General features: G+C 42.9%; 4 protein-coding genes across 4 annotated transcripts; all 4 read left to right on the top strand.

Moving 5' to 3' along the window:
* Positions 1-129: 129 nt before the first annotated feature.
* BYT42DRAFT_95181 (uncharacterized protein) lies at positions 130-2,526 on the top strand. The gene is made up of 5 exons (XM_051572906.1): positions 130-215; positions 293-433; positions 497-647; positions 744-1,105; positions 1,162-2,526. The coding sequence occupies exons 1-5, from the start codon at positions 212-214 to the stop codon at positions 2,088-2,090; spliced, it is 1,587 nt and encodes a 528-aa protein (XP_051420174.1). The 5' UTR covers positions 130-211; the 3' UTR covers positions 2,091-2,526.
* A 131-nt stretch (positions 2,527-2,657) lies between these two features.
* BYT42DRAFT_582969 (uncharacterized protein) lies at positions 2,658-3,065 on the top strand. Its single transcript, XM_051569738.1, has one exon. The coding sequence runs from the start codon at positions 2,756-2,758 to the stop codon at positions 2,933-2,935; it is 180 nt and encodes a 59-aa protein (XP_051420173.1). The 5' UTR covers positions 2,658-2,755; the 3' UTR covers positions 2,936-3,065.
* Positions 3,066-5,017: 1,952 nt separating this feature from the next.
* BYT42DRAFT_617132 (uncharacterized protein) lies at positions 5,018-6,054 on the top strand (the record flags this gene model as incomplete). The annotated part of the gene is made up of 2 exons (XM_051572147.1): positions 5,018-5,371; positions 5,461-6,054. 2 exons carry the CDS (start codon positions 5,018-5,020, stop codon positions 6,052-6,054), a joined length of 948 nt encoding a protein of 315 aa, XP_051420172.1.
* Positions 6,055-11,435: 5,381 nt separating this feature from the next.
* BYT42DRAFT_470556 (uncharacterized protein) lies at positions 11,436-11,680 on the top strand (the record flags this gene model as incomplete). Its single annotated transcript, XM_051563562.1, has 2 exons — positions 11,436-11,522; positions 11,603-11,680. Coding segments are annotated over 2 exons (165 nt in total), but the record flags the coding sequence as incomplete, so codon positions are not given.
* Positions 11,681-11,726: the final 46 nt, after the last annotated feature.

Genomic DNA, 11,726 nt, shown 5'->3' with positions numbered 1-11,726 from the left:
GGTGTGACTTTGATTCTGGTGAAAAGACAAGAAAAGAATTTTGGTAAGCGAAATATCGCAAGGAGCTTTTTTTCTACTTATTGCACGCTAATCCTTGCCGTCCGTCGGCACTTATCCTAATTATCGTACTACTTCATCGTTACATTTTCAAATTTGTGGAAATCAACATACGCTGTAAAGTGTTACTTCGATCGGTGCAACTTTTATCAGTATGAGTATGTGCAACTTTTTATTAAAAAGTGGATTACCCATTGCATGCAAGTTAACCGTTTTTACCCTATCTTTTGTACAGCCGTTCAACGACGAGGCAAGTCCAGTAGTGGTGGCCGTAGGAGGCAGCGACAGCAACGTCAACGGCACCGCTCACAGTCCACCTCTGACGAAGGAAGCTCGGATGGAGGGTCAGTGACACGCTGCGTTTGTGGAGAATTCCGTAAGTATGCGGACTCACCAGTAGATTCACTGTAATAACAACATTAATCTACTCTTCATCTAGACAATGTTGGCTTGATGGTGCAATGCGATAAATGTGAAGTTTGGCAACATTGCGAATGTGTGGGTTTGGAAGAAAAGGATATCCCTGAACAATATTATTGTGAAGAATGCAAGCCCGAAAATCATACCTTGATCAAACTCAGTCATGGAAAGTAAGTCCTTCCTCCTATCTTTTTTTTTTACAGCCATGGAAAGCAGAGCCCTTTATTTGATTTATTTGTTTTCTTAATTCCATGTTGATTCTGTAGAACTCGCCGACAGTACATCAACGCCTCACAAAAACATTTAATGGCCATCGATAAAAAGGCACCAAAAAAAAGAATGACGCTGAATAGTCGGGAGGCCTCCATGTCGCTGGAAGACGTGCTTGCTACACGCAATGCGCTTGTATTTGCAGAATCGTATCAGAAATCGACGGACGCGACCTCACCAGTGTCACCAAAAAATTCTCCAAATATGCAAGATGAGGAACGTACAGTTAAAAGACCCAAACATAACGAACCTGAAGGAGACGCCGTGGAAGCTGAGGATGATAAACCCCAACCATCGTCATCCACAGTGTCCTCTGTCGGTCATGAAGAACCTTATATGGAACTTGTCAAGGAACAAGGTAGGAGAAATCAACATCTGATGCCATTGCAAAGATTGCTCATTCTAGGACAACAGACGACAATGGTTCAGAAGAGGGTGATGCTGCTAAACCCGCACGACAGAAACGAACGACTGCCTCACGAAGCAACAGCAAAAATGAGACGAGCCCCTCTGTCAATAGCAAGCCTGTCAGAACGCCAGAAAAACGTGGACGAGGAAGCAATCGACGAACCACCACAGGAGCGCGTCGAACACCAACCAACAAACCTCGTTCACGAACATCGACTCCTCAGCCAGCAGAAACTGAATCGCCTTCCACACCCGATATTAGCACTTCCATCTTTGAACACTTTTCAGCTGAAGCGCGCGCGACGTCTCCTACAGCCCGTGTTCGACTGCCATCGGCTCGTATGACCATTTCAGAAATGAATCGACGAGCCAAACAAATCCTTGAATATATCAGCACCATTCAGGTAGAAATGGCCAACGATGTCACTCATCACCAGAGTCCGGTCCACGATGCAAGTATAGCTTCGTCAACCGCGATGCAAGTAGCATCACCCCATCAACCGAATATGGATGGTTGCAATGGCGCTGTGGCAGACAAAGCAACATCTCAAAGCAAAGCTCAGGGCCGGCCTGCGCCTATCATCATTCCCACGCAGACCGACGACGGGTCTCCGTCTTCATCATTAAGTAGTGCAAGTACTATTCCGCTCAATGAAGACACTCCGGCTTCTCCGCGCACGGAATTTGCAGAGAAAGGCATGGCAGAGGAAGCACTTGAAAAAAGGAATACCGGATCATCCAAAGACAAAACGGAGGAAACGTCCATGGAAATGATGGATATGCTCACTCGCGAACTCATCAAATTCCAACGTCGTTTTGGCGGCCGGCACCATTTTCCGATACATGATGGTGGATCCGAACAGGAAGGACGAGTGACACGCAGTCGAGACGCCAGCGCCAATGGGAGTAGTTTGAGATCCATATCTGCATCATGATCCTGATCGAATCGATCCGGTTATCCTTGGAAAGCACGAGTACGCTGATGTTTTTCATCGCAATACTTTGTCACTGTTTATATCATTTTTTTCTCCTTCTCTTTGCGTCATTGTAAATATTCATACTGTAACTGTAGCAAATAGCATCCATCCCTTCTACCTAATTCTTACAACATGCAAATTCACATCAACTTATCAAGATAAGAGCCGAAACTTTTGTTTCCACTGTCGGATCTTCGTCATCAGTGGAGCCGAACCGTGCAACTTGATATTCAAGGCGACCTCCACCTTGCGCTAGTCATACAGAAAAACTTAAATCCGACAGTGATTATAAAGACCTCTTGGTTCATCGACGATCATAAAAGGTTACTTCTCTCTCACACACTTACACCGATTTCATACTGTATCCAAGGAATAAAAACGTACAATGTTGCACAGCTGTATATTGTAAGTAGCTTTTGCATCGGCACTTTTAATTGGTAAGATATGTCCCAATTGGGAAATTTGAGGACGAGATCCAAGGTGAAGGAGTGCTCATTTTTGTTTCTATCTTTGCTCTTCCGGCTGCGCTTCTGTTTTGGCGGGTAATTGCACCCGATCCATTGTGAACTCTCAAGATATCATCAGGACGACCTCATGGTTGCAATACTGTACCAAAAAAGATCATGGAAAACGATATTACAGTGGAAGAAGGGATCACTCGAAATTTGAAAATGATATGCAAGCAGGCAACTGGCCGAGAGGACAAAAATATCGAAGTGTCGCTTCGAACGTGTCTGAATAACATAAACGCGGCAATCAGGAATTGCTTCTTTAGTAAGCCTCGGAGTTGTACTAATTATTAACCAGGAAAACTGTTGTTAGACAGCTGAACAATGTTCTTGGCCCCTTGCTCCTTCGCATGATGGGATTTGAGGAAGAATTGGTTCGGTACCAAAACTACCAATGGTGTTACGTCCGTTAGGATGATGCAGGGAGACATTATTGGGGCAATATCGTTCCAAAGTCTATAATTGTATTTTGTATTAAAGTTGTTGAAAATCAGTCTATTGCGGTTCTCAGCAATCGCCAATGTGTTTGCAGGTTTTGGAATTGATAAATCCTGCAATAGGTTCTCATTTGAGTCCCGTCGCCAACGACCCTTAGGTAAGTATGCTTGCTTGTGTATGCTCATTGTTTAAAATCAAGCTTTTGAGTCAGCAGGTGGGTTATCTGAATATAAGATGTCTGGTCAAATCTTGTGACATGATTGATTCACAGTTCGTCAACTAATGACTTTTAGAAGGGATTGCACTGAAATATGTGAAACTCCAGCTTCTTGGCCAGTTAGTGCTGCGTTTTGGGAATGTTCTGATTTTTCTGACTTAATTCTTCGAAGCTAGGAGTAACATGTGAGATTCTTTGGTGTAATTCACATAAAGGAATGGCGAAGGGGAAGAAACAGAGAAAACTTAGTGTAATGGGTTGGGACTAGAATATAGGATGCGATCTAATTTTTGGGCGGATGAAACAAGAAAGCAGACAGGGCAAGAAAGGGTCTTAGGATTTTTTTTTACGAACAGAAATAAGACAAGAAAAGAAAAGAAAAGAGAACAGAAACATAGCTGGATAGGAACAGGATAAGAGCTAACTGTAACAAGATCAGTACTGAAACTAACTTGTTTACGTGGGTGCTCGGTGCTTGGCGTGAGAAAGCTTTCTGGCTACAGTATATATAAGAATGACGAAAGAGTTGCGGTTGAGATATTCTTTGTCTTTCTCTCTGAAATCGCTCTTTCAAGCATTTTTTTCTTTTACATAAATTTCTGACAACATTGCTATCCAGGCTTACAACAAATACAAATGGACCAAGAGACTCTTTAATCTGTGGGAAAACATTCGATACGACCGAAGTTGTCCGAATGCTTCGGCGTCGCGTTCACGTTCTTGAAGCGAACCTTGCTCGTAGGCGAAGGTAAGCACTTTTCAATTCTTTATCTTCGTCATTATTTGATTAGAATACTGACAGTTCTGCTCAGATGAACTTGCCGGTTCCTTTACGAGCCCTCTAGTTGAAGAGGCGAACCTTGCTCTTGGCGAATGTAAGCTCTTTCAACCTTTATCTTTATGATTATAATTTCTTTAATGACAAAAGATACTGACAGTAACGTGCTTAGATAGCCTTGCCGTCCTAGTATCTCTTAAGTCTCCTCCAGCAGAATGCAAGGCACAGTGAGCCACATTCAAAGCTCATATGGCAAACCAGCATCAAAAGGGAAAATTTCGGTTTTGGCCAACGAGAACGAGGATAACCGCAAGATCGGAAACCCGGAAGGTCACGTCATTTGACCACAGGATTTGGAGTGTGAGCCTGTTGCCCTACATTTTCTCATACTCTGCCGCTAAGAGAGAACGTTTGCCCTACCGGATTATTAGAGACGGAAACAGCGGAAACTGATTGCAAGTAATCTTCCTTTTCACGACGATGATATACACTCGCTGCCCGCAGACGTCGTAGCCCAACTATGTATTGAAGAAAAGTCCATCATCGCCACGGAATCGCAAAACAATCTCGTGGATTAAGCATCCGTTTGTGCGCTTAAGAACGTACGATTATCAAGCTTATCTGGTCTCATCGATCGTTGCACGTTCTGTCGCCCATGTCCGCCCGTATTGGTTCCAAGCTTGCTCCGAGACAACTTTGTGCGTTGGGTCAATCGAGCATAGTCTATGCAGAAGGAAAACGTGATGAAGATTAAAGCAGTGATATAGATGGGTAGAGACGTTGAGTACGGTGAGACTGTTGTTTATTCTCGAAAGAGATGATCTCTTTAGTATCTGGTATTCAAGGATAATAAGTGGTATCGGGATTTAAATGTACAAATAGTGTGTAACTACTCTAGTGTCTCTTATCTGCTTAAACCGAGGTAATTCTTATGTAGTTGCATATGAGCCCTATCTATACGACACAGGGTAGCACTTCTGTCAAGCGTTCTCACGATGAACTGCTCACCCTCGATTTATCTTTTGGACATCCACCAGGCAAGCATTTGATGGCTGGCAAATTTGATATCTCTGAAGCTTTGTACAAAATGCAAAGTTCAATCAAACAGTGTAAGTGGAAAGTCTCCCTCGAAGAACATGTGCATGTGGTACTGGCCGCGACGTCAATTTTACTACTGACACCGAACAAATATCTGGACAAAATCAAACACTTCTTCGATCTCAAAGATTGGAACACTGCCATTAGCTCGGTCAAAATGATGTATGACATCCAGCCACCACCGACGCCCTTGAACATGGTTGGTGATTTACTTGGAATCTTGGATAAGTTGGTCCGGGGCAGTTTCAGCAGGACGCAAGCAGAAAATCTATGAAATCACTCGCCCAGGAAGGCAATGCATTCAAGTTTGTTAAAGGATTGAGCGTGCTGATCATGAAGTTACCGAGGTTTCCCATAGTGGAGGACATCAACGAGACAGAGCTGTGTACGCGCTTTGTAGACCCACTCTTAATGGGCCTATTTGACGATCCAGACAACGGCGTGTACCTCCGACGGACTAATGAAACCACCATGGAGGCAAAGCAAAATAATAGCTGCATTGACCATTGTCCAGACCTATGTATCACAAAGTCATGCGGTGAAAAATGGGGCGCCGACTGTGGATATGGCGAAGCGAAACCCGCTGCGCGAGATAACGATCATTTTTTGGTGTGCATGGACTTGCTCAGAGTGGCCCTCCTATCGAAAGAGTCCCTCGATAAACAGTGCTTGGATGGCGTCCTGGGGGTTCAAATCGTGGGCCGTACTCTGACATTTTACGTTCTGCTGCTGCCTGCAGAAGAAGTCTACACCCTGCTACAACTGGCCGAAGTTAAGATTCCGGATAGCCTGCAAAGTCTCTCACATTTGATCATGGACATATCGACAATCTTGTGTCTCATGGACGTCTTCGATCGCCTGTGTGTACCGACCGATGAATGATAACCAAAAGGATAACCAAAAGGATACCCAAAAGCGAACCGAGCTTTTTTACGGTTCGGGTTGACCTTTTCTGACCCTACCCGTTGACATCAAGGGTCAACCGCTGGCCCGACTCGGTAACCCGTTAGTGACCAGTAAACTCTGATTTAAAATGGTGGTGATGACATGGCAACAGATTAGAATGAGGACGCAATTAATAAGAATTTATTATGAATGAAAAAAAAAAAATCTATGATAAAGACAAAAAAAGAAAAAACAGAGGAGGAAAACTAAAGAGAATGGAAAACATAAAAGAAAGAACGCAAGAGGAAAAAAAAAGATATACAGGACAGAGAAATGGAAGACATAAAAAGAAAAAAAAGAAAACAAGAAAATAAGAAAGAGAATGGACGAAAAAAAAAAGAAAGATAAAAAAGAGGAGAACAAAAAAAAACCAAAAGGATTGGGATGGCCACTCTTTTTTTTTTCGGTAGTGGAAGCTCCTGGGTCGAAGTCTTTAAATTAACCATGACCATAGATCGATGCCAGAACACTCTGAGACTTTTAATTTTTAGTATACATGCCCTTCGCTACCCTCATCAGTGAATGATTTGCTTGCATTATAGTCTACTATATCACAAGTGATGAAGTTTGTCGGTGGCCGCTTCTTTACATAAATTGATCGGCCCAAATGGGTCGAGTTTTTGAAAGCTTTTAAATCCATCAGTATACCGTATTTCTCGGTGTTATTTGAATAGATGTTACTGATTTATATGTAGTTTAATCCAACTTCACGCAAATGCAGCAGATGGCAATGTTTACACATTGGTATGTCGCAGTCACAACTGCACCTGTGCTCCACTATGACACCATGGTGACCACGCTTAAAGCATGGTTGACATACTAATCGTTTGTGGCTATTACCCTGATCATACTTCATGGAAATGTACTCATGTCGATAAGCACTTCGCAAGATTCTCTTTGGGTTGGTTGGTGCTACAGTGTTGGTTAATCCTTCACAGTGTTTCAACAAAGTAAAAGCCAGTGTGTCCTTGAAGGTGCCATGTAATATACGCCCTTCTCCATCAGCGAACGCGTTATAGCTGCTGAAAGCATTAGCTTCAACAACTGCAGTATAAACCCTAGAAAACGCATCTCCCAACGTTCGGTCGGTATAACATCATGGTGGGAAGACAGGTAATCACGCCTGCTGTTTGCAAAATCAACTGAACCTGTAAAGCAAAACTTGATTAATGTATTTTTCTTGCATTGATGTGTTGAAGCATCGATTTTTGCTAACTTTTATGACGCTCATATTCTTCAAAGACATCAGGCCTTTGAAATGTCTTGACAGAGCCATTAATATCCAGAACTGTCTTGAGCCAGCCAAGCGTGTAGTACCACAGCTAGATACGAATACTTTGGCTTTCTTATCTCGATAGGCGCAATGGAGCATTTTACATCCTGCATCATCTTTGTTGCCGTAAAGTAGCTATCACAATCTTCACCGAGACTTTCGAGCACATCATACGCTGGCATTCCACGAGGCCAGAACTGCCTTTGGTTACTAGCATGATCGAGAACAGGCCAAGTCCACTCAACATTTGCACCATTTCCGGGGAGCCGAACCCGAGTCGGCAATAACCGTCTTACCACTGGGAAACCATGGTTTGACCAGGCGTTTGACGGTGGCAGTCAATTTGCGCATTCCGGCTTTAGTGTCAATTGCTTTTATTTGCAACTCAAACCATTCTTGATCTAAAAGCTTATCTATTCTGTTATAGGTCCATGAAAAGAAAGATTGATCACGGCATCAGTTTGTCTCTGGGTCAATATTGACATCAAGCTTGGAGCCAATACGGGCGGATATGGTCGACAGGACGTTCATATTCGTGGCTCCAATTTTGAGTTTGCGCTTGACCATGGCACCATTTGATGCTTCGCAAATACCAACGAAAAATTGATGTGGCATTGCTGGGCATTGACTTCATCGAGGTTCAAGAATTGGAAATTGGTGGCGTTGTATCGGCTGTCACGGTCCTTGGTATCATGTTTGCCAGCACGACGAAATCCAGTCGGTCAGCTATGAGGCGTTTTTGTCGACTGTTGCTCGCTTGCAAGGTCGCCGACTGTTCGTCACTTAGAGCACTGCATTCATCTCCTTTTCGTTGAGTTCTCTTTCGTTCCGTCATTTCCCCTTGATTGTTGACTCGTTTTTATTGCAACTGAAATCCTCTGCCTGTACAGAGGTCAGATAATACAGTGTCACTAAAACATGGACTGTATATTGTCATCTTATGATACAACGACCACACGCACTGTTGATGATATTGAATTCGAAGTTCATTATACAGTTTTTGATCACAAAATTATTTGATACTTCTAATACATCTTAAAATGGCCCGCCATTTTAAAAAGGAAAACAAGCCAAAGAAAAGGATCCGTGGAATTGATCGTACATGTTTTTGTTTTCGTTTTGATTATAATCACATAAGGAAATCATATGTTATCCTATCATATTGTATGGGCCAATTAAGGATGGACAAATTGTTGTGGTATTTTCACAAACAGTAACCATCCGCGGAAACCCGCTCATGGGAGTCCATGATGCTTCGGAGAAAGGCTATGGCACTACAGGCAATTGCTTGATCCAAAATCATAGGCAAATTCAAACCGTTTTAAATGAGTGACGACATGACTTAGCATGGAGAAATAACTCGTATGTGGAGAGGCATCCGACTAGCCTCCTTCACTGTCACAGAGTGAAAGGCATTGGTGATCCTAATTCTCATTGCAAAAACATAGAGAAATACAACAATTATCAAATTGTTTGCACCCAATTTCTGCAGTGTTCACCAACAAAGTGGCGGCCACGGAATGCTAATACGGTTTGTTATGAGTAAGATTACAACATCACCCAATATATCGAAAAAAACTTTGCTGCACAGGATAATGAACAGATAAAACAGCATAGAAGCAGGGGGTGAAAAATGTATCAGTGAGAAGCCCGCATCTACGTCATCCCTTGCCCTTGTACTAAAAGACGTGCCTGTTCCTCGGTTCATTACCTTGTTTTTGGCCAAACCAAACATAAATTTGGCTGTGGCCGCCAGTGACGGAAAGATTTATGAATTAAAAGCAATCTCTCCTTAAACATCCCTTCAGCTTATTTTTTCTTCTGTGCTTACTTTTGTGAGTCACTGATGAATAGAAAATGAAGAATAGATTACGGTTTGATCTTTTTCCTTCATGTACGGTAAAGCACCTGGACCATTACCCATTTATATTTTTTATTATTATTAGTGTATTCAAGTTCTATTCGACACATGGAATATCCACCAATGCCTTTGTCATCTCTTGCTAAGGCGGATGTTGTTGTCTTTCGTACATAGTTGTTTCACAGTGGGTGAATGATCGCCCTACTCACGGACGATGAATGATGAGATGTAAAAAAGATCACTGAAGTGTGGGAATACGGGTGTTTCAGTGGCTGGAATAAGCGTCGAAAATGGAAATTGGTGGCGTTGGATGAATAAAAAAAGGTGTGCCAGTGCGTTTCATCATCGCGTCGATTCCCTGATCAGGAAAAACATCGACTCTGAACTCGGGTTGGACAAGAGCCCTATTTATAGTTCAATAACAGGGCCATTTGTATAGTTTTTTGCTGAACCTGTTTGGCATGCAAGCTCCACTCTTGGCTCTGCCACTTTGAATAAGTCTCGTGCTACAATGTCCCTTCCCAAAAGCTGTCTCCTCCACCCACCTTCCCTTTGTGCTCTCACTCGCTTTGTTTCCCCGAACTACCTTTTTATTTTTTTCTCGTTATCTCCCCCCAGAAACACGGTTGACCTCATACATTTTGTATTTCTCGACTCCTCATGTTGAGTCAAAGAAAAGTGACCCCTAGCTTTTTTACTTTTTTTTTAAGAGGAAAAAAAAGTCTAGAAAATAAAGCCAAGTTCCATGCAAACCTTGTTGATAGATTTAAAAAGCTTCTCTTATCTTGCAAAACCAAAAAGCTAATCTTTTTTTTCCTTCTTTTTCTTTGAACTCTTTTCACTCTTTCTCTTCCAGAAAAAAGAGACCCAAAAAAAAACCATTTAAAAAGATTTGAAAGGGTTGATTCTCTTTCTCTTTTTATTTTCGTTTCATTTGTTTGTAGATATTCAATTTCCTTTTTTTTTCATATTCGATCCAAACGGCGTGCCGTTCATTCTCGAGTTCGTTTTCTTTGATTTTTCTTAGTATCCGGCTAGCTGGAAACTGCTTCTTTTTGTATACTTGAATCTCACCTTATCTTTTTTTTTCATTTCTTTTTACTCCTCCTCCTGCACACACTTTATCGCATCCCCTTTTCACCTGAAAAAAAAAAAAAAAAAACTTCCTCTCTTTTTTTTTTTTTTTTCGTCTTACTCTCTTTTTTTTTCTTTGTACCATTTTCTTTCCGTGTCACTCCTTTCTGAATGCTCTCCGTGTATCCCGCTATGAGCCTGGATGTCAACTTTTCCGAGCCCATACCGGTTTCGAAAAATCGAGGAATCGCCAGCGACATCGGATCAAATTATCCGATCAAGCGTGGGCAAATCATTCCGCAAGAATACGTTGCAACCACGACAACCTCGGCCATGATGCATGCATCTACTCACCCGGTTGCCTGGAATAACGGAGTGATGTCGCTAAACACTACTACCACTACCACCCCCACCCCCCACCCGCAACGATCCATCCCCATGAAACAGCAGCAGCAGGTGAATGGCATGCCATTCCCTTCGATGCCTTCTTGTTACACAACCAATCCGCTCACTTCGGCCACCAATCCAGCGACACTTCCTTATTGCAACGACCAACCTCTGTTTGAACAATGGTGGCGATGCAATAACCGTCAAAATCTGATGATCTCCCGAAGCGCTTGTGAACCTCCTGTAGTGGCCTCGTCGTTCCCTTCCTCAACCCAGTCCTCCAGTCCTATCATGCATTTACATACTTCCAATTCTGCCATGCGGTTATCGAGTCCCAACGCCCTGACAGCTCCTTACGATCATCGTTTCGCTTACCCTACCGTAGGTAGTCATCCTTATCAGGCGATGTGTTCATCCAATTCACCCGGTAAGTTTTTCTTTATTGCAAAGTCTTCATTTGATATTCTCTGTACTCATGAATGGATGTGCAAAATTTCGTTGGATCAAGATCCAGTATTATATGCAAGCAATAGTCATCCTAATTATTCGGCCCGAAGCCATTCACCAACTTATTTGTCAGTGAACCAACCCGCGTTCCACACCAAACGTCGTTCTTCATTGGCAACGTCCCGATCGTCTTCTCCTTCGACCACTGGATCCGAAACTGGCCCATTACCTTCCTTTCTTCCCAAACTCCATTCGGCTACCACTTCCTCCTCGGGAACCAAAAAATATCAATGCTCGCTGTGCAGCAAAAAGTTCACCCGTCCAAGCTCGCTGACAACACACATGTACAGCCATACTGGCGAGGTAAGCCGCCGATACTCAGTGATCTCTCTGAAGCCCGTGATGTCTCATAAAAGGGTTTTGGTTTTGTTGATTCATTTTAGAAACCGTTCAAATGTCCTGTTGAAGGTTGCGGACGTCATTTCTCGGTGGTGAGCAATTTGCGACGCCATGCGAAAATTCACCTAAGTCATCCTACTCGGTCATCGTCTTCTTCACCCACCTGTT

This window comes from Radiomyces spectabilis, assembly GCF_025331425.1.
Source record: "Radiomyces spectabilis strain NRRL 2753 chromosome Unknown BYT42scaffold_12, whole genome shotgun sequence".
Lineage (NCBI taxonomy): Eukaryota > Fungi > Mucoromycota > Mucoromycetes > Mucorales > Radiomycetaceae > Radiomyces > Radiomyces spectabilis.
This window is presented reverse-complemented; position numbering and strand designations above follow the sequence as displayed.